This window comes from Hippocampus bargibanti, linkage group LG07 (genome assembly GCF_051943395.1).
Source record: "Hippocampus bargibanti isolate YZ-2025 linkage group LG07, ASM5194339v1, whole genome shotgun sequence".
In the NCBI taxonomy this organism is placed as follows: domain Eukaryota; kingdom Metazoa; phylum Chordata; class Actinopteri; order Syngnathiformes; family Syngnathidae; genus Hippocampus; species Hippocampus bargibanti.
The window spans coordinates 23218914-23246281 of NC_142740.1; the positions used below are offsets into that span (position 1 = coordinate 23218914).

At 43.2% G+C, this 27368-nt stretch overlaps 1 protein-coding gene across 4 annotated transcripts in view; it reads right to left on the reverse strand.

The window, feature by feature from the left end:
- Window positions 1-27368, reverse strand: part of ptprsa (protein tyrosine phosphatase receptor type Sa) — a 241764-nt gene that overhangs the window by 77241 nt on the left and 137155 nt on the right. For all 4 annotated transcript variants that reach the window (XM_089001604.1, XM_089001603.1, XM_089001605.1 and 1 more), the window contains one exon: window positions 14761-14949. In XM_089001604.1, the coding sequence (XP_088857730.1) occupies window positions 14761-14949 (189 nt within the window). The remainder of the gene's footprint in view (window positions 1-14760; window positions 14950-27368) is intronic.

The following is a 27368-nucleotide window of genomic DNA, read 5'->3' on the forward strand; positions in this document are numbered from 1 at the left end:
ATTCAACTAAATTATTTGCAGAACATCATATATGTCCAAAATAACCGTGTGTGTGTGTTTGTGTGTGTGTGTGTGTGTGTGTGTGTGTGTGTGTGTGTGTGTGTGTGTGTGTGTGTGTGTGTGTGTGTGTGTGTGTGTGTGTGTGTGTGTGTGTGTGTGTGTGTGTGTGTGTGTGTGCACATGTTACAGTATTATGTTACTATACGTACAACAACAAGTTAAATTTTTGTTAACATGTAACCCATAGGTGATTTATTTTAATGTCCCTATAAATTCCTACAATTTAAATAGTGTGACATCTGTAGGGGGATTGTTTGATAACAATCCAGTTATCGCTTATCTTATTAAAGGTTCTATCCTTCCACAATGCACAAATGAACCCCACCCACCAAATATGTAGAAACAACCAAAGAGGGAGCGCTCTGAGAGGGAGGTTACAAAAATGCATTTCACATCATTCTGCATTGGAGCACAGTTGACGGTATGTCTTGATGATATCATTAGTGTTTCTGGCTGGTTCAGCAAACAGATTGCAGCCCAGGCTTCCCTGACAAATGCTGCAACGCACCTCATTAGTGTTGATTCTAGAAGCTTCAATGTATCAGACACTACCCAGAATACTTTGCAATACTGTATACTGTATCCAAAGTGCTCCTCTCCATCTCTTTTATAATCAAAACTAGAATAACACTCAGTGCTGACCTCTACCCAGAGTCATGTTAATGCAGATCAACACCAGGTTGCACATTTTTAAAGACGCCCACCGACCTTGTTTGTATACCAAATTCCCAATTATGAGTTAGTTACTGATTTAAAAAAAGAAAATCCGTATTTATTTGTTTGTTTGTTTTCATCAATACTTAGACATCCATGGTTGAAGAAACCAAAAGGTTTCCACGTGGAACTTTTGGTTCTTTGATGCATTAGACCAGGGTTCGATTCAAATGAGCCCATCAACTAAAATTTACCGTATTCATATAGGACAGGCAGGTGCATAGGAAGTTAAAGTTTGGCAACATCATTTGGGTTATTTGATTTGTATAATAGTAAATAAGTGTCTGAAAATAAAATCTGAAATTTACAAGGGAGGCCAGAATTGGAGTGATGATGATCACTTACAAGTCAGGAACATTTTGGAACACATGGAGACGGTTGTGCTGGGAAAAAAAAGCTAAAAAATGAACATTCAAATGTTCTCAAAATGTGTTTTTACTATTTACTTTTCATGTTCTGAAATGCAATTTTTGATTGCATTTGTTTAGATTAGATTCAATTCAAAACCACAGTAACAATTAAAAGACAAAAACATTTATTTGTAAGAAAATAAAACAAAATATAGTAAGAACTAACATTTTAAAGGCTGGGCAGAGAGTGATAGAGAACAGAATGAGCAGATACAGTAAAAACAGGGAGCAGCAGAGCGATAACATTAGTCTATGTATAATCCATTCCTCTCTGTCAGACTCAGGAGTTGATATACACGAGCTAGCTGGTGATCACTAGTGATGCAACCAAATCCTACATTTCCTCTATGTACAAAGATCTTGCATTTACTGTAACAATAAATAAATAAATAAATAAATAAATAAATAACAGCCCCCCCCAAAAAAAGTGAAAAGTTTGTGTCAAATCTGTTCAACCGGAATGTCAAAATTGAGATAAAGTGATTAAAAAAGAAAAAAAAAGAAAATACCTTTGCTTAACCTGTATTCTGTGGACATACATGTTCATATATAAAATATATGAACCAATGTGGTATTTGAAATACTGTTAAATCCTTACAGAAGAACGGTTAATGTCATCAATTGTATTGTATTTATTGTATTCTATTTGTAATTGTGTTTTATTTATTATAGTATATATGCTTGTCTGTGACTGTAAAATGTTTCCATGTACTATTTGCTTCTGGGGTTGCATTCTGCTCTGCATTGGCCAGTTGTGACGTGTATGTTTTTCACCATTTTGCTATACTATAGCTCATTATCGATTTCATTTTATTGTATTTTTTAGCACATGCTTTGCTCAGTCAGGGGTTTGGCAGAGTGGTGGAGAAAAAGGTCTGAAATAATTGAAGAAATATATCCACACAGACACATTAAAATATTTTCACAGCATGAGCACTGACAAGAAAGACCAGTAGCATCGGAAGCTTGTGGTTCATTTCTGTGCTTCTACAGGGAATCCTCTGAAGTGTGTCAGAAAAGTTTCAATACTGGTGTCACAATAGATCTAATTCAAATCCAAACCATGAACTACAATTATTCCCCTTTGAAGTAATCCCCACAGAGGCTAATGCACTTTTTTCCAAACCTTGTCTACCTTGCCTAACTGCACTGCTAGAAGGATTGCCCCGGGATCCACTGCAGCAGTGTCATCACAGCCATTGTGATGTCTTGTCCTATGGATAACCCATTTGGGCTTGCAAAATATCCCCCAAAATAAAATAAACATCAAATAAATGTTGCACAATGATAAGTTGGGCGGGTTTGAGAAGTTGCTGCAGCCCAGAGATGTGTAACTTAGCCAGAAACTGTTGGTTTTCAGATATAAACATAAGCAGGCATGTTGTCACGGTGAAGCAGACACGCTTTTCATGTCACAACTCTTCTTCTCACTGACCAAAGTAAACTCTACAGGGAAAACTCCAGAGGATCCCAATGTAGATGTATTGTTTGAAAATATGGCCCATGTTGAAAGAGTCATAATTTGTAGGTAAGGTTGGAATTGTATCTTTTGTGCCAAAATTCTAGAGTCTAGAGTCTAGACTCTAGACTCTAGACTATGATTTGCTTTGGTGGACCACATGCGGGGACCCCATGCTATTGCAACCACCAGTACCTACCAGTTGTCAATAAAGTTTGTTGTCAGGTAATACAGTTAATTGTCTCTTCTATGTTTCCATTGAATTGCACAATTAAAAAAATACATAATTTTGGGAACATCTCAGTTTGGGCAATACTCCAACATAAAGTATGTTTAGCAGCTTGGTTACTAAGTTGGGGGTGTTTCTTTCATCAGACACATCAGGATAGAGTAAAGTCAGGCTACATTTGCATCTTGATCACATAGCCTCTGGTAATCCATGTGAACCCTTCTTTTTAGAATTCAAGGTGGATCACTGTCTTAAAACAGCCATCACAAAAGTGGCAAAGGAGCTTTTAGTACTAATGGACAGTCACATCTCATGAATAATATTGGTACTTGATCTCAGTACTGCAGTTCATTGCAACTATCATAATATACTGCCAGATCACCTTGAAACTTGGATCGGTATCAAAGCTTCAGCGCACAACACTGATAAAATATTACATAGCTTCAGGACTTTGATTTTTTTTGTGCCTTATGTGCCATCTTGTGCCTTCCGCTCATATTGTGGTTCAGTTGAGGTCACTCCTATGGCTAAAAAGAAGTAAGCAGGTTTGATAGTATTCTCTCTTCTGAATCTCATTATTGTGGAGTGACCTAACTGCAGAAATTAGAATAATTTTCCTTGAAACATTTCTAAATCTTGACTTACTTTGACACACAATCATTTATTTAAAACACTCTTAGTATGGAACCTGTCTCTCTCCTCATCTCATGCCCTGTCATGTGATTTTTTGTCCTGTCTAACGGCCTTGTCAAATTACGCACATTTTGTCTCCCGAGATGGTGATGCTATCAGACAACCAAATAAATACCGTTTTGTGTCTTGGACTGGGCAATATGTCACACTACAAGTTCAAATATTATGTGTAGTTACCAATATGTCTTCTTTTGTTTTCAAATCACTTTTTATATATTGTACACCTCATGATTGTTTGCATGCACATCCCGTTTGTATGCCACATCCAGTCTCATCAGAACTTTCTTTCTATTGGTCAATGCTGGTGAACTAATTGAAGGACATGTCACACCATGTGTCAAGGCGATCATACATTCTAAAATGCCAGACGCCTCCCAGCCAATTGTAGAGTATGTCACACAACACGCCTGTGATGTGTCAAGAAAACTCAAAATCGCCTGTAAGATTCTACGTTTGATTGCGACATATCCGGCAGCTCAAAATCAGTCCAATGTTGGCTTTATTTTCCACCCTATCCAACACAGATTTGAAAATGTATAAGTGCCCAAAAACATATGAGCACAATTCCAGCTCTGTGGATCACTCGGTAACCTCCGCTGTCCATATTTATCAAGCAGCATGCGCACATCGTCATTTTTGTTCCAAAGAGAAAAATGGCCACTGAGGTCTGAGATAATTCCCATGCAGTGACAGCGAAACTGCCCAACAAAGAAGCATTATCTGGCCGTTGAGCACCACTCGAGCAAAAGAGTTGAGTAAAATACAGCTGATCATTCTGAGAACCAAGTGTTGAAAGGCTTGCTGCCAACACATACCATTTGACACAATGTTTTGCTATTTTCCACCAAATGGTAAGAATAAGTGTTTTTAACTTGATTGTAGAATTGTAGCCATGAGATTGATTCAACTTCAAAATACTGTAGTAGTGAAACAAGTCATAAGGTTATGGACAAATGTGCAATGACAGGTTTGAACAAGAGCGCAATATTCAATGTCAGCACTTATGATCTGTGCCCCCCTCACAAATTAATATGCAACTCAGTAACATATTGCTGACATATGACATATGTCATGTGACATATGTGTGACATATTGCAGATCAATGGTTTGGGATCACTTCTTTTATGTGAGTCAGAGTCTCAATAAAATGCTTCAGAAATAACAAACAATGTAAAGATTGTGGACCAAAAGTAGAACAGTGAGACAAGAGAAGAAATATAGGGTCAAAAAGATGTTTATGTTCACGTCATATCCATGTCCACTTTATTGTCAAATGTGCTACACGGGCAACATACATCACAGATTAAATTTCTTTCCTCAGAAGAGAGACTTTGAATGGGTTGAAGCATGAGTGATTAATTGAGTAAAGTGCTCCAAGTTGTAGTCCGCCCAGCCTGTTATTATTTTGCAGCAGCTTTGCCAATTGTACACCCCTTTGCCAGACCCACTTGTGTAATTCAATTAGTTTGCTCCAGCAAATCTTGATTGATTTCTGTAGGCAATCAACAGAATAACTGGCCCAGTCTCAGTCCCTAATTCCTGCTCTGAGGCTAGTCAGGCTTGCCAGAAGCATCCCATTCCCTACATTTCCCCCTAACTTTCTCACGCAAATGCCACTTCACTGCATTGCAACACATTTGATTGAAAACCAACTATTATCGAATGGACATAAAATCATACCTTGCACATACAACGGTTTTGTGTCAAAGATGGACACATGAGGGTTATATCCGACACTATAAAGCAGAATACATACAGCAGAAAATATTTTTAAGAGTGGATACGCTAATCCTATTTTGAGTCACGACATTAGCTTGGAATCTATCTCAACTGCTCCATTGAATTCACATTCCTTCAAGGGCAACCAACGTCACTTTTTTGTTTTTTAACTGACATCAGAAAAACGTTTTATAGCATCTAAAATACCCAAAACACGCAGTATGATATTTTTATTTAAATGCAAAACACCAATAAAAATGACTTAAAGTGTCCAAAATCTGCAAAAAATTGAGCTGCGAAATGGGCATTTTCAGAAAGTCCCGCCCCCAGTTCATGACGTCACGCCAAGACGTCTTGCATTGCTGGAGAATCAAAACAATGGCTTCAGATTCGGAGAATATGCTTTCGTGTTACACATCCAGTTATGAATATGATTCAAATAGTTCTGAAGAAGAAAGCATACATGTTTGCAATCTATTAAAGAATTATATGTGCCAGTTTGAGGCAACATTGGGGGAAAATCTCACCCAGAAAAAAATGGCACAAAATGGCGACCTCCAGTGGCCACCTCCGCTTCCACAGGTTGATAAATACCTTATATGGAGCTTGGACCCCCTCTTCTGGCGGCTTTTGGGTGCAACCACAGTTCTCAGGCCAAACATGTACAGCAAAATACAATGACGTGATGGAAGGACGCTACAATGCGTCTTTTTTATGGTCAGGGGGCGGTCCTTTCATGACGTCACGTACAGACTCGTCACCAACTCAAAAACAAGACTTCCTGAATATTCAGAGCGAGTCTTAAAACGTAAAATATAGCTAGATGCGGTGGAATCGTATTAAAATACGCTCAGTAGAAGTCATTTGAAGCCATTTTACAAATTATGGACACAACTTGTCCGGAGACGTCGGTTGTCCTTTAAATATAATATACTGGTGCAGATATTAGCATCGATGAAGCACACAGCTACCTGAAGTAAAATTATATTTATTTATTTATTTCTCACATTCCTTTCCATTTTTTAATAACACGGTGGAAAAGAAACTCATGAGCAGTAGGACCAGCAGGTCCTGCTACCGTCGGTATTTATTCAATTTTTGGCACCAGTTACGCTCTGCCACCACCATAAGGTCACTGCAGTGTCGCCAAACCAGTGTGAGGACAATGTGTGATGCCACTGTTGTCTGTGCATATCTCGTGACACTCATGTAATCGGTGATGACACAGGTAGGGAGTGCAACTGTTCCAGGTTTTCAACTTTCGCTTTGGTGTTATCCTATACCAGTGCTACTTTGTCTGAAGCTCAATTGTTTTTTTTTCTTAATTCACTTGCCTTTCAAGACATTTTCCATGTGGTTTTCTTTCTCAAAACGCAAAACACACTGCCTACTATACATGTAACTGTGCCTATGTACATACATTAACACAGTATCTCGCCACAATGTGATAAACGACCTCTTCAAAGCTATTGCAGACTTAGCTGGGCTACTCTTGGTTAAATAAGAAATTAATGGAAAATTGTCAGAATGAATCTCAGATTGACTTTCAAGACACGGTTCGTATCATGTTAAAGATTCAGGGTCACCGTTAACATATACACCAGCCAATTACAACCTTATGACCACTTGATACAAGAGCTTGATTAAATCCAGCCTTTATGATGATAATAATCGCTGATTGACAGCTTCAGCTGAGTAAGGCAGATCCAGTGTGCAGTAAAATACCCTTCATGAACGACAAACACACTTACCTGAGGAGATGAAAAACTGAGTTTGCATAAACACATTGCATCACAGCATAAATCTGGTGGAAAATAGGTTCATGTAAAATGATACTAACAAAAATAGAGATTTACACTGGCATTCCATTTTCTGCTTTGATTTCCACTCACTCATGTCAGAAAAAAAGTAACTACGGCTTCATTTTTAAACAGCAGGCATAGCCCCCACGGGCATCTCTAGGTTCATCTTTGTAAGAAACTCTGTTAAAGACGAGAGGGGAATGAATGCAAATTTCTGTAATGCAACTTGCTTATTAACATTACATGAGTGTCTCTCGGCTCTAGCAGGGACTGAAAGGATGAGAAGGATATCAAAGCGGAGAACGTGCGAATGAAGGGTCACAAAGCTTGCCAGTTTACAGTATTCATCAACTTGACCGAATAGGACCCCTATTCCCTTCCCATTTCCCCACTGAAACATCCCCAGTCCAACAACCATAAAAAAACACAATATTTTTTTTCCTACAAAAATGAAAATGCATGGGATATACAGACAGACATGAAAGAACATTGGTGAAATGTTTAACACAGACATCACAACAGAATAAAAACAGATGACGCAGTTGTATTAATGCATTTTTTTTCATTATGGAGCACCAATAGAATTATGAGCCGATTTAGTAATAAGGTTTATTTTGTGAGTGTTCTATTTCTCGTTATGATATTAAGGTATTTTAGGCGATATTTCTATTGTTTCACTGTGATGGTTAAACATCTTACCTCGAATCGGGGTACCCTCTGGAGAAGACACAAAAACGAAGACACAACATAGATTTAGTTAAATGTTAGTGGTAGTTATGTTAGTGGTATAGGGAGTGCATCACGAGAACTAGATGATAACCCTAGATCAGTGTTAAGGAAGTGGGGCTTTTAGTCAGAATACAAAAATAAAATAATCTCTCCCACTGCTGGTATCACAATGGGATTCTATTACTGAGGTATTTTATTTATTTCTCGGGTGGCTGTTCCATACTAATTGCGTAAATTCAATGCATCATCGGCAAGACTTGGCATTTATTTAGTACTGGCTGGAAACATCATGATAAGCCATCGCAAGAGCATGACCTTATGTCGGGATAGGCTGCTCCAGTGTCACAAACCCTTTCCAAGCTGAATGACCTTCAATAGGATGTCGGCAAAGCAGTTATTGGTGTCTCCATGTTATCCTGGGTGTCTACATTAAAAACCCGCTGAGGCGATAATGCAGTCTAGTTCAGACTGCACCTTCTCGCCACCGCATGCTAAATTAAACACCTTGAGGTTTTTTTTTTTAATTCCATAAATTGTAAACGACCTCAAGTGTGATACATTTCACCTCTAGCTTCACCACTCCTTCTTGGTCATTTTGTCTCTTGGCTTTCCCCATTGTTTAATTTCTCTTACACTGTGTGCCTATACTTTGTTTATTGTAAGTCTATTGTGTTACAAGCTTGACTGCAGGCCAAGTATTCCATTAGGGACAAGAAAATACCCATCTTATATAGACACACACTCTCTGGTGGGCTTTTTAAAATGTAGCTCTGAGTTGTTGCTTTGATGTAGAACGCATGCCTCGCAGGCAAAGCCCTGAATTGTTTGGGACACAGATTAACTCAACCTACCTCACTCTGTCATGCGTTGCATTTAACTACATCTGCCGATAGCAATACTAATTTTTAATGTATTACCATTTTTCATCGTTCTCCCTTCAACATATCTCTTGTGAAGAACTTCACCTTTTTTGGAGAACCAGTCGTTTCATTTGCTTCAGCTGGACAACTCTGGGAGCGAAGAACTGTACTCTTTGACAATGCTAAAGTCGTAGTTGGTCAACGCCAAGAAGAAAGCACAAGGAGTGGAGTCTTCACTATGTTTGAATTGTATGTGATACCAGCATGTAGGAGCCAAGCATTGAATTTGAGTTTAAGTTCTGCCTGGTTTGTGATGTGTTAATGTGTATATATGCAGTAAATACGGTAAACAGTGATCCTTGTCATTTCACAGTTCATAATTATTTCTATAATCATGACTTTTCATCTTTACCGATGGGTCTGCAACCTACAACTTGTGGTCAACAGGGGTTCACTGCATACACACATGTATGTACTGGATGTATACACACACACGCACACGCACGCACACACACACACACGCACACACACATCATTGAAATAACCAGGCAAAAACCAGAAAATGATTTTGGTGACTAGTTTAGAAACCACATCAGATGAATCACAAGAGGAGGTTGTATTGTTATGGTGTTAGCATTTTATTTGAAGCTGCAGTTGACTTGTTTTACTTCAGCAAATATGATATTTTTTAGTTGGGAAGTTAAGGGTGCTAATTGTTAAAGGCTGGGTGAGATGAAGGGAACTGTTAGGAAAAGGTTGGGCAAGGGTTTTGGTTAATAAAGCAGATTTTTAGAAGGGATGACAATCGCGCATAGGCCTATGTAAAGCTTATGATAAAAGGGATGGAGCAAATAAACAGATACAAAGATTAAAGGAAGATCAACAAAAGCAACAGGAATAATTGGATATGATACTGATCAATGGCATCCTTTCAGACTTTTGACCTTAGGATTGTAAAAAAAGTTAAAAAAAGTAAACAATAAATAATATATATATATATATATATATATATATATATATATATATATATATATATATATATATATATATATATATATATATATATATATATATATATATATATATATACACACACACACTGTGTATATACATACACACACATGAGTGTGTGTGTGTGTGTGTGTGACAGCTGTGCCGCAATAACAATGCAACTGTATCATTGCAATGTAATTTAACGATCATGGCCCCTGCCCCCCTCTGAGCTGTACTCAATGAGAGCTTGATCAGCTTACATTGACAATGACCTAAATATACCTCAACTGGCGACTGACTTATCAGCTGTGGCTCTATTTACTCCGCTGTTCATCCCAGATGTTAGGTAAACAGCCCTCTTAAAACATTAGACATATAATTCAAGGCTGTAATCCACCTTTAATCTGGTTAAAATGTTTATCTGCATGCATTAAAGAATGACTGTCTCATTTGTCAACTATTTTGGCTTGAGTTGACTGTAAAGCATGTGGCTGACCAACTCATCCTCCTAGATATTGTGATGAAGGAAGACAGCAGCAAACATGAATGATCTCCCACATTTTAGATTAAAGAGTATTATAAACATGATTTGAAAGCAGGCTTTTAAGGTGTTGGTCTGTGAGCTTGCATTCAAAGAACATTAAAATATTGGGGCCTCTCACCTGACTTTGATTGAATTGAATCTGATAATGCCGCTGGCAGTGTTATGTTTGCAGTCAAAGCGCACTCTGCAAGAAATGTCAAGCCCCCTCCATAACTCTTGAGGAGGTCCTTTGGGGAACCACACAAAAATATCACTGGCCTGGCAGTGCAGCGTGCTCTGGAACACCGAGCAATCTTTTCTGGAAATGGCACCAATCCAATTTTGGACATTTGAATGTGTTAGAGTTGAGGCTTGTGTTATTATTTTCTGGGATGTTTTCAGTTGAGGTATTCCACAACCAAATAGTTCTTGGGCAATTCATTTAGTGCCTCTCAACATGTCCCCTATCTCGAGTCATTCACAGAATACCTTATTTTCTCCATAACAAATTGACATTAGGGGTTACACAAAAAGGCTACAAGGTTTGCCTTGAGCAAACTAGTAAACATATTAAGCCCAATATACAATGAATTGACAATTATTGTGCAGACTGTCATGTAAAAAAAGTAGAGGGTGGTTATTCACTGTCTGCTTTTGAGGCTAAGGAGAAAAATGACTGAGCAGAATAAATTGTACAGATTGAAATGCCCAATAAAATTATAATTCTTAATATACAAACTGCTTCACGGAAGTCTGGAACTCAAAATGGTTAAGTGGAAGGTATTAGCTCAGGGATTTTACATTTTTAATACTGCAGTCAAATTTAGATACTGTTAGTATACTTTAGGCCCGTACCCTATTACTTATTTTAACCTAAAATAATTTCTTGTCTGATGACCTTGTCCAATGAAGTGTGAATGAAATACCTTCCCGAACAAATTATTTGGGTAAAATAATGCGTTTAAATGTTGCACATACTGTAATTATGTTTGGCAATAATGTTGTGAAAATTAGGTTGCACTGTGGAATGTTCGAGTATCAAAAGTGGGTACTAAATTTGTCCCTCCAGAATAAAAAAATATCACGTTTAACTGTTTTACTGACAACTGATGGGTTGCAACAAGGAGGCATTGGGTTGACTCAGGACAATATTTAGAACATGTGATCCGCAAGAGTAAAACAGCCATAGCATTTCTGTATTTTAACATTAATAAAGAAACTTAGAATGATAGTAGTTCAATTGATCAAAAGGTTTCTTCAGCCGTCATCTGTACTTCTTTGAAGGTGTCGAACGTTTCGCTTCTTATCCAAGATGCTTCTTCAGCGAACTAAAGTCTTACTGGTAGTATCGGCCCTATTGTCTCTACTGTCCAGACATGGAGGTGCCGGACACTGCTATTATAGGTCCATGCTCTCAGGTTGAGGGAGCAGAGCACTACTCCCTGCGGCTCCACTGATTGTTCCTATTGTCCTGACAAACGACTGGCCTGATTGCCCTACTTCCTCCGGTATCACCTCATCAGCATTACTAATCCTATGTTGCCGAAGCAGGCTATTGTATGAACGATCTAAATTGAATCTCACACCACCATATCGGTTTAGTGAAGGATTTAGCTGTTTTATGAAAATTGATTCTTTTACTCACCTTTCAAACCATCTATGTTCTTTCGCTAAGATTTTAACCTCATCGTCGTCAAATGAGTTGTTGCTAGCTTTTAGGTGCATATGTACTGCCGATTGAGGGCCACTAGTATTATCCCTGCAATGTTGATAAAGCCTGTTTTTCAGAATTTGTTGAGTCTCCCCAATGTATTGCTCTTTACAATTGTCAGTCTTACAATGTATTGAATAAACTACATCACTTTGTTTTTCATTTGGCAGCCAATGCACTGTATTGAACCTGATAGGAGAAAGATGTCTTGAAAACCCTTCGTACTAAGGTATTACTTAAAGGACAACCGACACCCCCAGATAAGTTGTGTCCATAATTTGTCAAATCGCTTCAAATGACTTCTACTGAGTGTATTTTACAAAGATTCCACCGCATATAGCTATATTTTATGTTTTAAGAATTGCGCTGAATATTCCGGAAGTCTTGTTTTTGAGTTGGTGACAAGTCCTCACCCTACGTCACTGAAGGAACGCCCCTTAGCGAGAAAGGACATACCTTGCATCACCTCAATGCATTTTGCAATACTTTGTTTGGTCTGGAAACTTCGTGTTGATCTGTGTTGATGGCGAAATTAGAAGGAAAACACATAAATAACGCGATGGTGAATCCTTGTGTGTTGCACCGAGCATCTATTTGATATTCGCTGACAAAAATTGTCACCATGTTCTGCCTCTTTTCGATGCTACATTCCCCCGCACCCCCAGATACCTCAAAATGACAGGGAATAACTTTTTTAATCGATTGCAAACATGTATGCTTTCCTCTTCAGAACTATTTCAATCATATTCATAAGTGGATGAGTAACAAGAAAGCATATTCTCCGAATTTGAAGCCATTATTTTGATTCTCGAGCAAGGCAAGACGTCTTGGCGTGACACCACGAACAAGGGGACCTTCTGAAAACTGGCAACTTCCGGGTTCAATTTGAAGTAATTTTTAGACACTAAGTCATTTTTATTGGTGTTTTGCATTTGACAAAAAATATCATACTGTGTGTTTTGGGTATTTTAGTCAGTTAGGAAACAAAAAAAGTGATGTCGGTTGTCCTTTAAAGGAAATAACTCAACAAAAAGGGAGCGAAAAAAGGCTAAGGAAAAGGGGTAAGGGGTAGCAATGGAATGCATGCATATTGAACAAGGTTTAACTCTGCTATCTGCTTGAAGGATAGTGAGAGGGTTTGCTTGACTCAGATGAACACTTACCAAAGGTTTCTGGAAATGACAAAGCAAGATGAAAATAAATAGAGAAAAGAGGAAGAACAACATAGTTGATTTTAGGGTAACACACGTAAATGTCATTTAGGAATTCAAGTGCAAGTTTCACCATGGGAAATGCTGGAATTTATTTATTTGGTTATGATTGACCAATCAGGAAAAAATAACCTTTTTCATACTATAATTTTGAAGTTTACATTTTGGTGCTTGTTGGAAAATAGACTTTTAATGTTTTGTTTAAGGCAAGTATTCAAGATTTTTTTGTCTTTGGTTTCGAGATGCGTTGCTGTAATCTTGAATACTCTGCAATGTGCATTCATTGTGACATGTTTTACTTTCACACAGAATCATAAACAAAGTACACAGAGGGACAAAAAAATAATACATCTTCCACTGAGACAAAACATAAAAAAGGCTACAGAAGGACATTCACAAGAATGGTAACAGAGAAGTTATATTCAATAACAGACAAAATCTCTGGCAGTGGTTTAAAGACGGAGAGAAACTTTGACAATGAGGTTTGAGTAAACCAGCATTGATAAACGACGAGTTTTCCGCAAACAGCAGAAATACATTTGAAATATTTGCGTCTCCATGAGTAGGATTACAGTTATTCCATCCAAACCAATATATTCACCTGAATTTAGTAACACTGTCAACGAAATGATGTAGCAAAGCTACATGCATAGCATTATATAATTCCCTTGTAAAAGATATTGGAATCGTTGGTAAAACCTCAAAGGATTTGATTGGAGCGAATGAGCACAAAACCGCTGAACTGTTTGAAATAATAAAAAACTCATTATTGATTATTTTTTGAGATGTTTCAAGGTGTCAACACAATTGGTTTAGCGAATATTAAATAGATCAATGTCAGAATTAGTGGATCCAGAACATACTCTTCGGGGAGGTGTGTGGGGCGGGGTGAATCAAAAGAGAGGTTGTTGACCAAAAAAATGGACGCACACACTTTGGAATTCCCTTCTTCCCACGCCATTAGAAGAACTACAGCTGAAGTTTTCTTCAATAATTTCCAGTAGAAGTCAATAATTAACGTTTATACTATTCTAAATTAAAACTTTGGTTGGAATATTTTTACATGGATAGGCATAAATAATGAGATTCCCAATTAATTATTCTGAGTATACAACACAAGAGGCACAAATGGGAAATGAACTCAGTTGTGAGCCTCTTCACTAGCGTCCGCACCAATGTAGAGTATGTTTGCAGTAACGGATCAAATACGAGTCATTGGATTTTTCCAATGGTGACAAATTATCGACCTAAAATATCTACCCCTTGTTGCCCAGGGGCATTTTAAAGTCTGCACTTAATTAGCTACATAATTAGACTTTGCTTTAGTGGGCCTCTCAATGGGGTTTAATCCATGCAAACAAGACACAAACATATCCATAACTGAGTTGCGCAGCACAACTTGAATATGGCTTTCACTGATTACAACATACTGAACTTCTATGGTAGTGTTAATTATTAGACCTCTTTCACCCTTAGAAAGAGAATTATAGAATGTTTTCAATGCACCTCGTACATTGTATAATCAGTCTGTTTTAGTCCAAAAGTGTTTTGGAAGCATATGAAACTAATATAAGGTATTGTTAAAACAACTTTACATAAAAAATGAGAAATAAAGAAAACACCACCAGTATCTCAGTCTTTCCTTACCTGAGCGGAGCTGTTTGATTCGCCCATTACTTGCATTGGGGTCAATGGGCAGAAAGTCTTTATACCAGGTGATTTCTGGATCAGGGTTACCACTGGCAGCGCAAAGCATCGTTGCTGTCCGAGTGCGCTCCACCACCTTCAATTGAGGGCCCATGTCAATATTTGGAAAGCCAGGAGGGAGTAGATCCTCTGTTGTAATGAAAAGGAACATGATCAGCATTGTTGATATACACTAAAACCATTGCACCAAATTTTATTGTGCTATTTGTCACACATACACTATTTGTCACACATACAGCACATTTGACAATAAAGTTGTACGCCACTTCACTTCAATGTGGAAAAAAAAGTGTACCATGCATGGTGGCAAGTCTGGGTCAAAAGAAATCTAGATTACTTTGCATGAAAGGAACAACATAATAATTAATAGGTCTATATATATATATATATATATATATATATATATATATATATATATATATGTAACGGAGTTGTGCGCTTAGATTATTAAATTATGAAGGAAGTGACGCTACGGCGCACAGTGTGGCACTATGTCCCGCCCATAGTTTCCAGAACAATCTCGAGGAGATTCAGGTTAATCACAAGACGAAACCCATGCGACTTCACCCATCCCTTCTGCTACTGTGTTGCAGAAATAAAAGAAATAAAAAGACACATCCACGCGTCTGGTCTTCATGAAGACGGCAGCATCGTGGAGATGAAGACAGTCACTGTTGTGACACCCGTCACATTGGTGCCGTGACCCGGATCACAAGTGACTCTCCACTTCGGACCGGGACCGCGATGCTGCACAATGAAGACGCTGTGCAGTCCCATCAGTGTGTTGGTAGAGGTAGAGGCTTCCCAACCGTGTAACAGTTGTGTAGTGCAATCCAGAGTGGTGTAGGTTGTACAGAGGGGAATGGGCAGGTTCAAGCTGAGGCCACTTATGTTAGTGGGGACAGAGTTCCTTCCCAGACCCAGTGCAGTGCATCTACGACGAGCGCACAGACCACTGATACACCAGCAACAGACCCCTTTCTCCAGTCTGTCACAGTTATGTAGTGCTATGCAGGGTGATGTCGTTTGTACAGAGGGGAATGGGCAGGTGTGAGCTGAGGCCACTAATGTTAGTGGGGACAGAGTTCCTTCCCAGACCCAGTACAGTGCATCTCCGACGAGCGCACAGACCCTGACACACCGGCGAGAGATCCCTTACTCCAGTCACCTGACGTAGTTGGTCAGATGACTGACATAATTAGACAGCACTCTTGTACATCCTTGCCCGATAACCTTGTCTATTTTGCCTGTTGGTCTTTCTGTTGTCTTCCGTGTGTATGTTGCCTCACTTCTGCATAATTTAAGGGGGGTGTATGTAACGGAGTTGTGCGCTTAGATTATTAAATTATGAAGGAAGTGACGCTACGGCGCACAGTGTGGCACTATGTCCCGCCCATAGTTTCCAGAACAATCTCGAGGAGATTCAGGTTAATCACAAGACGAAACCCATGCGACTTCACCCATCCCTTCTGCCATACTGTGTTGCAGAAATAAAAGAAATAAAAAGACACATCCACGCGTCTGGTCTTCATTAAGACGGCAGCATCGTGGAGATGAAGACAGTCACTGTTGTGACACCCGTCACATATAGAATCAGAATCAGAATCATCTTTATTGCCAAGTATGTAGAACACACAAGGAATTTGTTTCCGGTAGAACACGCTGCACTAGTATCGTTGTCAAAAAAAACTGCTAAGTGGCACTATACAGTTCCATTTTGGCTACTGTTGAAAGAGTTCAAAGAGTTAATGGCTTGGGGGAAGAAGCTGTTTAAATGTCTGCTGGATTTGGTGCGCATGGATCGGTAGCGCCTGCCTGAGGGGAGTAGCTGGAAAAGGTGGTGGGCAGGGTGCGGAGGGTCCAGTAGGATTTTCCGCGCCCTAGTTTGGATTCTTGCAGTGTGCAAGTCCTCGAGAGTGGGTAGGGCGGTGCCAATGATTTTTTCCGCCGTCCTAACTGTCCATTGAAGTCGGATTTTGTCCATTTTTGTGGCGGCCCCGAACCAAACGGTGATGGAAGAACACAGGATGGATTCGATGACAGCCGTGTAGAAATGTTGCAGCACCTCCTGTGGCAGGCCATGCTTCTTTAGCAGCCTCAGGAAGTACATTCTCTGTATATATATAAATACACCATAAAACACTTCAATCATTGCTATGCAAATAGGCCAGGTCAGCTCATGTATTTTGTTTTATATATATATATATAAATAAATACACCATAAAACACTTCAATCATTGCTATGCAAAAATACATTGTTAAATGTAGGGTTTTTTTTTGCTCAGCAAATTATCCAACATAAATTCAGACACACAGTCAAATTTTATAAATTTCTACATAATTTAGGATGTCAACTTTTGCTGAAAACATTGCCTTTGGCATCCATAGTTTACACTCTGTGCCAAATTTTCATAAAGATCAATATGAGATCTGATCATGACACAATGTAACACATGATGAAAGACTTGCAAAACAGTGAACGGAATGACAATCCAAGGGTTGTGAAAGGTCTAAAAACATTTTAAATGTCTGGCGTTTAATCTTTCTGTTCTCATTCCCAAAGATAACAGACTTGCGTTTATGGGTGAGTTGTCAGACTTCCGTTACTCATCACATTCAAGACCCATAACACAAGGCATGATTATTTTTTTACAATCTTTGTGGTACCCCTGCAGCTGATAATCATGCATGATCGAGCAATTACTTCACCATTAATGGATGAGAAAGTGCAGTGTTATCCATGGTCATTGTCCTCCTTCCGCTGTCATGCTGGGACAATTAGTCCCGTGGGTCAAAACGGCTGACCTCTCTCCTGACTGGAGCCAAAATAGTGACGAGAGTTGTAGGCCGAAGTGCCCTGGGCTGCAATATGTATCAGAAGCTCAAGGCCACAACACTACTCAGAGAATGACTGACTAAGAAATTGGTCAGTGGCACATCGGTCAGTGACCATTTAAAGATCCAATGACCTCATGTCGGCACAGCGGACATGATGGTAGCATCGGCGCCCAAAGAACACTAAATCGATCGTAACTCGAGACAGTTAATTAGGTCATAGCTAAAAAATGAGGTAACTCTCGGCTCAAATCTGGCTCAGACCACGGGCCAACCAATAACCCCCAGACTAACAGCTGTGCTGTCCTTGAGCAAGACATCTATGGCCTGAACTGCTCCCTGAGTAGTAAAGTAGCCTCCCATTCTCCTCTCTTGTAATGGGTGAAACAAAGAAAAAAGGTTTTGTGAATAGGCATGTAAGCTTGCACGGTGTATGATCTTATTTTAAACAGATTCTTATCTTACAGACAGTGTATTGTTGGTGTTCCAATACCTGACATGTTTGGGCGTCTACTTCCGCCTTCGTCAGAGTAGAAGAAGGTCTATGATCTTGTCAAGATGATTGTTCTCATTCTGCTCTCCCCATGAAATTTGACACTGCTTTTATACAACACACTCCGAGGAAGACTTGGTTCAAATTCTTTCACTTGGTAAAGTATTGTCATGAGCCAGTTGACAGCGGGGCGGGGCCTCCGTTCCCGCCGCTCGCCAGCTGCTGTCAATTCCCTCCTCATTAACTGTGGACATTTAAACCCGACGCTGGCATCCACCCAGCGTCGGAAGATACTTCGCCTTATGCCAAGCTAGTACGTGGGACTTGTTACCAGTACATTATTTGCTTCGCCCGAGGAATGATTTTAGCCACGAACGCGTTTGTTGTTTGCACCGCGTCGTAGGTTGTTTTGCACCCCCGTGTGCCACTTTATTTTCTTGGTTAGTGTGGTTGGGTGGATTGCCGCCACTCACCCACTAACATTGTCAGTTGTCATTTTGAGTTTGTTTCACGAGTTTTTACCGGGTCCGCGTATTTTCGGACCCGCGCTTTATGTTAATAAATCCTTTGCCGGTACCCACGCCTCTGTCCTGCTCTACGATCCACCGCCTATACCACACGTTCCTGCTCGCCAGCTGCCACTGTCGCCGCCGGAACGTGACAGAATCTTCCGACCAACATGGATCCTGCGGACAGTAACCGAATCTTCTCCGTCCTCGCTCAGCAGGCGGAGCAGCTCGGCCAAGTGGTGCCCGCCATCGCGGAGATCCGCCGCGACATCACCCGGTTAGCCCAACGGGTAGATAGACTTGAGGCCAGCGGCGCCTTCGTCGCGGGGGCCGTCCCTCCCCAAACTTTGAGCCGCGAACCCAACATCCCACATCCCGCCCGTTACGGAGGGGAGCCCGGGCGCTGCGCGCAATTCCTGCTGCAGTGCTCCATAGTTTTCGACCAGCAACCCTCCGTATACACCACGGACGCGGCCAAAGTGGCTTACGTCACCAGCCTGCTTGCCGGACCCGCAGCCGCTTGGGCGTTGGCCGTCTGGGAATCTCGGCCGGAGCTCCGAGCCTCCTTCCCGGACTTCGTCGCCGAGTTACGGCAGGTTTTCCATCTCCCGGTGAGTGGGCAGGCAGCGGAGTCCCAGCTGTGGATCTGCCAGCAGGGTAGCCGATCGGCGGCGGAGTATTCCGTCGCCTTCCGCGTCCTGGCTGCCGCCAGCGGGTACGACGACCGTGCGCTGCGAGGGATGTTTCGGCGCGGGCTCAGCGCGGCGTTGAAAGACGAGCTGGCTACCCGCGACGAGTGCTCCAGCCTTCGCGAGCTGATCTCCCTCACGCTGCAGCTGGACAACCGGATGCGAGACAGGGCCCGGGAGCGGGCTGCCCAGGCTAATCTCGAGCCGCCAGCAGGGACCCGAGGGGGTGCCCGGACCTTTCCGCGTGGGGGGCACGCGGCCGTGGAGCCGATGGAGATGGGGGTCGAAAGGGCCGTTGAGCGGGCGCCGGAGCGACGCAACACCGGCCCGGCATGCCAGCTCTGCGGCAAGTTGGGTCATCGAGCCCCGGACTGTCCCAGTTGGGGGCTTCCCGGAAAGACCCCCAGTGACTGTAAGTTACCCCGTCCACACAAGCAACGGGTTCCCTTAAGGTCCGCGGGGGGGTTCACGTCGCGGAGACTGGAGCTGGATGCCGTTATACACGGTCCCACCAGGACAATGTCCGTTCGGGCCTTAGTGGACTCGGGGGCCGACGGCTGTTTTATAGACCCGCGCGTCGTGTCGGCGTTGGGGTGTCGGGTTGTTCAGCTGGGGGCGAGTCGGAGCATACTCGATCTCGACGGTCGGTTACTCGCCGAGGTTACGCAAGAAACCGTGCCGCTTCGACTCGTACTCTCGGGCAATCACGTGGAAAACCGGCGGTTTTTCGTGATGCGTTCACGCTCGGTTCCCATCGTGCTCGGGTTACCTTGGCTGGGGACCCACAATCCGGCCATTTCGTGGGACGGACCTACCATTCAGGGGTGGAGCCCCCTCTGCTACGCTCACTGCCTCCGGTCGGCCGCGGGTGGGCCGGCACCATCTCACAGCTACCCTAGGGAGGAGATTAGCCTAGAGGGGGTGCCGCCCTGTTACCACGACTTACGACAGGCGTTCAGCAAGGACCGCGCCCTGTCGTTACCACCGCACCGTCCCTATGATTGCGCCATTGACATTCAGCCCAACGCTCCGTTTCCCAGTTCTCGTCTGTACAACGTTTCCCAACCCGAACAACAGGCTCTCCGGGACTACATTGACTCTTCGCTCGCGGCCGGGCTCATTCGGCCATCACGGTCACCTCTGGGAGCGGGGTTCTTTTTTATCACTAAAAAGGATAAATCGTTGCGTCCGTGCGTGGACTATCGGGGACTCAACGAAATAACTATAAAGAACAAATACCCGCTCCCACTGATTGACTCCGCCTTCGCGTCCCTCCAGGCCGCGACCATCTTCACTAGACTGGACCTCCGGAGCGCTTATCATCTTGTTCGGGTCAAGGAGGGGGATGAATGGAAGACCGCATTTAAGACACCTCTGGGACACTTCGAGTACTTGGTGATGCCGTTTGGTCTCACCAATGCACCCGCTGTGTTCCAGAACCTTATTAATGATGTCTTGAGGGATTTTCTGAATATTTTCTGTTTTGTGTATTTGGACGACATTTTAATTTTTTCAGAGTCCCTTGAGGCACATCGCCAGCACGTCCGGCTAGTTCTGCAGCGGCTGCTGCAGAATCGACTATACGTCAAAGCCGAGAAGTGTGAATTCCACACCTCCTCCTTATCCTTCCTGGGCTTCATCGTGGAGCGGGGGCAGATCCGGGCTGACCCAGCCAAGACCGAAGCGGTAGTAGAATGGCCCACACCCACCTCTCGCAAGCAGTTACAACGCTTCCTGGGGTTCGCCAACTTCTACCGCCGCTTCATCCGGGACTACAGCCGGAAAGCCCTCCCTCTCACCCAACTCACCTCCACTAAGACCCCGTTCAGGTGGACGAGAGAAGCGGACGCCGCGTTCCGGCTGCTGAGAGAGGCTTTCTCTCACCCCCCAGTTCTCCGCCATCCAGACCCCAACGGCGCGTTCATTGTGGAGGTAGACGCCTCGGACTCAGGCGTTGGGGCAGTACTCTCCCAACGCTCCTCAGTCGACCAGCAGCTCCACCCCTGCGCCTTCTTCTCCCGTCGCCTCAGCTCCGCCGAAGCCAACTACGACGTGGGCAACAGGGAGCTGCTCGCCGTCGTATTGGCCCTTCAGGAGTGGAGGCACTGGCTCGAAGGGGCGAAGGAGCCGTTCACCGTGCTTACGGACCATAAGAACTTGGCGGTCATCCGGGCCGCCAAGAGGCTGAACGCACGCCAGGCACGGTGGGCGCTCTTCTTAACACGCTTCTCCTTCACCCTAACCTACTGTCCAGGAACAAAGAACACCAAGCCCGATGCCCTCTCGCGGATCCACGAGCCAGCAGACAAGGAAGACCTTGCGGAACCCATCCTGCCCGGCCGCCAGATCATGGGGGCGCTCCAGTGGGAGGTCGAACGGAGGGTCATGGAATCATTAAAAGGTACCCCGACTCCCGATAAGTGTCCCACAGGCAGACTGTTCGTTCCCCAGTCGCTGCGCTCGGAGGTGCTCCAGTGGGGGCACGCATCCAAGGTGGCGTGTCACCCAGGGGTGAGCCGCACCGAGCACCTCGTCTCCCAGCGATTCTGGTGGCCGCGGCTCCGCGACGACGTGGCGGACTTTGTTAAGGCCTGCCCGGAGTGCGCCTGTGGCAAGGTCTCCCATCAGCCTCCGGCAGGACTGCTCCGCCCCCTACCTGTTCCCCCGCGCCCTTGGTCCCACATATCAGTGGATTTTATCACCGGCCTCCCCCCATCCCGTGGTAAGACGGTCATTCTCACAATAGTGGACCGGTTTTCTAAGTCGGCACACTTCGTGCCGTTGACCAAGTTACCGTCCGCCATTGAGACGGCGACACTATTGGTCAAACACGTCGTCCGTCTCCACGGGATCCCCACTGACATCGTGTCGGACCGAGGGCCCCAGTTCGTATCCCGGGTCTGGAAGCGTTTCTGCAGGTCCATGGGGGCGTCGGCCAGCCTGTCCTCCGGTTACCACCCACAGTCCAACGGCCAGACCGAGCGGAAGAACCAGGACCTGGAGGCGGCCCTGCGCTGCGTATGCCTTCATCGTCCCTCGGCCTGGTCCATCCATCTCCCGTGGGTGGAATATGCCCACAACACCCTGGTCTCCTCAGCCACAGGTCGGTCACCGTTTATGTCGGCTTATGGCTACCAGCCGCCGCTCTTTCCCACACAGGAAGGGGAGGTGGAGGTCCCGTCGATACAACACCATCTTCGGCGGGCCCATCGGGTATGGAGGGAGACCAGGGCAGCCCTATCACGCACGGCAGTCCGGAACCAAAGGGTCGCGGATCGCCGTCGCCGTTCCGCGCCAGCCTACCAGGTGGGCCAGAAGGTCTGGTTATCCACAAGGGACCTACGGCTGGCCGGGACAACCCCCAAATTGGGTCCGCGTTTCGCGGGCCCCTTCACTGTGGAGGCCATCATTAACCCGGTCGCGGTCCGACTTCGGCTGCCCGCCTCCATGAAGATCCACCCGGTTTTCCATGTATCTCTCATCAAACCGGTGGAGTCCAGCCCCTTGGCCCCCCCTCTTGCCCAACCCCCCCCCCCCCCCGCGGATGGTGGATGGAGGACCGGCATACGCAGTGCGGGAGATCCTGGATTCACGCCGCAGGGGAAAGGGCATCCAGTACCTGGTCGACTGGGAGGGTTACGGACCGGAGGACCGTCAATGGGTTCCGCGAACCTGGATTCTGGACCCGTCGCTCCTGAGAGACTTCCACGAGGCTCACCCGTCGAAACCAGGTGGGCCGCCAGGAGGCGTCCGTTGAGGGGGGGGTACTGTCATGAGCCAGTTGACAGCGGGGCGGGGCCTCCGTTCCCGCCGCTCGCCAGCTGCTGTCAATTCCCTCCTCATTAACTGTGGACATTTAAACCCGACGCTGGCATCCACCCAGCGTCGGAAGATACTTCGCCTTATGCCAAGCTAGTACGTGGGACTTGTTACCAGTACATTATTTGCTTCGCCCGAGGAATGATTTTAGCCACGAACGCGTTTGTCGTTTGCACCGCGTCGTAGGTTGTTTTGCACCCCCGTGTGCCACTTTATTTTCTTGGTTAGTGTGGTTGGGTGGATTGCCGCCACTCACCCACTAACATTGTCAGTTGTCATTTTGAGTTTGTTTCACGAGTTTTTACCGGGTCCGCGTATTTTCGGACCCGCGCTTTATGTTAATAAATCCTTTGCCGGTACCCACGCCTCTGTCCTGCTCTACGATCCACCGCCTATACCACACGTTCCTGCTCGCCAGCTGCCACTGTCGCCGCCGGAACGTGACAAGTATAATTTCCACATCAATAGTGTCATCTAAACTGTTGCAATAGAAAACACAACTAATTAATGGCATAAGACAGAATGAGACAAACAATAGAAATGGAAGAGAACGACTATTGCAGTTAGCATGTGCATTTGCACATCAATTGTCAATACACAGATATAATAAACATGGCAAGCCAATGACAAATCTATTCAACCAATAGTAGTGGTTTATAATCTTCTTCTTTTCCTTTCGGCTTTTCCCTTCAGGGGTCGCCACAGCGAATCAATGTCCTCCATCTATCCCGGTTTTGTGCATCCTCTTCTCTCACATCAGCTACCTTCATGTCCTCTTTGACCACATCCATAAACCTCCTCTTTGGTCTTCCTCTCTGTGTCCTGCCTGGCAGCTCAAGGCACATCATCCTTCTCCCGATATAGTCACTCTCTCTCCTCTGGAGTAGTGGTTTATAATGCTCATATGATATTATCTTAAAGGACAACCGACGTCTCTGGACAAGTTGTGTCCATAATTTGTAAAATGGCTTCAAATGACTTCTACTGAGCGTATTTTAATAAGATTCCACCGCATATAGCTATATTTTACGTTTTAAGACTCGCTCTGAATATTGAGGAAGTCTTGTTTTTGAGTTGGTGACGGGTCCGTACGTGACGTCACGAAAGGACCGCCCCGTGACCATAAAAAAGACGCATTGTAGCATCCTTCCATCACGTCAATGTATTTTGCTGTACATGTTTGGTCTGAGAACCGTGTTGCACCCAAAAGTCGCCAGAATAGGGAGTCCAAGCTCCATATAAGGAATTTATCAGCCTGTGGAAGCGGAGGTGGCCACTGGAGATCGCCATTTTGTGCCTCTTTTCTGCTGGTCCATCATTGGCCCAATGTTGGCTCAAAATGGCATGGAATAAATTATTTAATCGATTGCAAACATGTATGCTTTCCTCTTCAGAACTATTTGAATCATATTCATAACTGGATGTGTAACAAGAAAGCATATTCTCCGAATCTGAAGCCATTGTTTGGATTTTCCAGCAATGCAAGGCGTCTTGGCGTTACGTCACGAACTGGGGGCGGGACTTTCTGAAAATGCCCAATTCGCAGCTCAATTTTTTTGCAGATTTTGGACACTTTAAGTCATTTTTATTGGTGTTTTGCATTTGAATAAAAATATCATACTGCCTGTTTTGGGTATTTTAGACGCTTTCAAACATTTTTCTGAAAGCAAACAAAAAAGTGACGTCGGTTGCCCTTTAAAGGGCTTTGAAGTAAAAGTGACAGTATAAAAGAGACAATTGGTGGGTAATAGTACCATTTAGGGCCGAATGTTGGTCGCTTAAAAAAAAACAATACAACTTGCTGAGCCAAGTAGGTATCAAGATGAGATGAAATGACATCAGATTTATGAGTCTCACATTGGGGAAATTCACAATTCACAGCAGCAAAGTTATGAATTGAAGAGGAAAAGAAAAAGAATAAGTAATTTAAAAAAAATATATAGGAGCTGCTGTAAAGGCAGCCAGTGTTGCAGTGCCAAAACAGGCAAATATGTCCATTAAGAGAAAATTATAACTGTTCAATTCCAAATTATACTTTTTGTGAATTTTGCTTAATTTTGAGTAATTTCAAATTCAATTACTTTCATCACAAGTGGATGAGGGAGTCTAATATTTGTTATTAATTAATTCAAAAAATCACCATAACTGACTGTAACATCAAACAATTCACTTGCTGGGATGTTGAACATATAAAAGAATACAATTGTATAAATTAAAACATTTGGGGGAAAAGAAGGCTGAGTCATACAGTGGATCTGGTAACCTTCAACTAAAGCTGCCATCAGCGGAATTAATATTTCACTGCGACGTTCAAAGACATATACAGGCATTTACACCGGTATATGCTCTCGCACTGTATCCTCTACATTGATTATTAATGATCACCGCTGTATAATCTTTTTATATTGAGTCGCCCTGAAGCTTAGAAAGGCAATTGCAAACTTCATTTCCCAACTGAAATTTCAGTCCATGAGAGTACAATATGCTCGCACGAAATCCCTCTTCTGGATGTCATCAGTGATATATGTTAAACATGCCATCATGGTACGGCATTTTCATTCCCTTCTAGCGAGGTCTGTCTCTCGGAGAAGGATTACTGCACCGGTCTGGGATTTTCCCTGTGTCTACCCCTTGATATAATGAATGCTTCTGAGGCCTTTCTATGCATTCAGTCACCAATGTACAAGATATGAAAGCTGTAAATTGAAGTCAGGAACAACCCAAGTAAAAATGTTCCAAGCATGAATAGAATCAAGCAAGTGATAGAAGTAATTAGTTTCAGCTCTGGACAAGAAAAGGTGAAAATACATTAAGTCTCCCAAATCAGCAGTAAACAAGAGTTATATTATCCCAATTTAACAGGTGCTATGACCGGATGGACTTTGTGACACTTTGCCTGAATGCTTGTTGTTACAGACCCAGGAACGAAGTCAGTTACCACCTTTCCTCTCAAAACGTACACCAATGTTTAAAATAGCGTCTGCCCGGTGGCCCAGGGTGTACAACTTTTACGTAGGGCGTACAACTTTCAAAACGTTCCGGCCTGGGTGGTCAACAACTTCTTCAAGAATTTTTTTTTTTTTTCAAATCCAACGTTTTTTTTAATTCAATAAAACAAAAGCTACAAGCAAAGCGCTACAAGCCACGTGGCCTCCTCTTTCTAAGCGCCTTTCAAAACTTTCAAGTACACTTTTCAGTCAAGGTGTAGTCCGAAGCACGAAACAGGCTTCTGATTGGCTGCCGGTGCCGGCAATTTGCATACTCGGCACCGGCAGCCAATCAGAAGCCTGCTCCACGTAGTCCACATAGCTTTGAGCAGACAATGCAATGCATTGTATTGCACCGCACCATGATGACAAACAACAACTGGAGCAAAGTCTTCAGTAAGGTGTATTTACCATAAATTAAGAAAGGGAGCATTTGTGGTAAGTACTTCCTTCATTTAAAAAAATACTTTATACTTTGTTGCATTTTCTTCTGTGATTAGTTGTCTCATTGTGTTTCAAGTTGTGAAAAATGGGGCAGGAAACTTTATGGCCGGGCAGGCAACTTTTCAGAGTTGTCTGCCCGGGTGTCCACTAACTTTTTGTCATGAGTTTCAGACACTGCTTACACCCTGTCAATAAAGTCGGTGATGCAAAACTAAACAGATCACTCATCAAGTGAGAACTACTTCAGTGTTATCAAGCCTGAATGAGAAGGGAAGAAGAAGTCAAAAGCATACATTGATGCTATCTTACCTATTCCCAAAGGACCGCTCAAATCATAACGGTTTAGTGATTATATTTCTTCTCTGATGGGCACTTTTTGTTATGACACTTTCCAGGCCAAATAGAATCAATGGAAGTGCATAATCCATCAATGACGAGGTTTGTTTTATCAAGAGCAGCATTTACCACTGAGGCCAATAATCATTAGACTGGATGTTGCGGTGGCGCCCGCATGCTGCGGTTATACAATGCAAGCACGCATTACAAGCAACAGGTCATAAAACACTTTCCATTCTTTTCCCCAACTGCAAAAGGCCTCAATGGAGTCATACATTTCGAATCCAATATGAAAAGTACACGATACAGTCAAGAAACAGCTCTAAGATGCTTTCAATTTCACTTGCCTTTATTTTTCCTGTTAAAACTGTATATATATTTGATTTACCATTTAATATCATTACACAAGTGACAGGTGCTAAGCCTTTAATCAGCC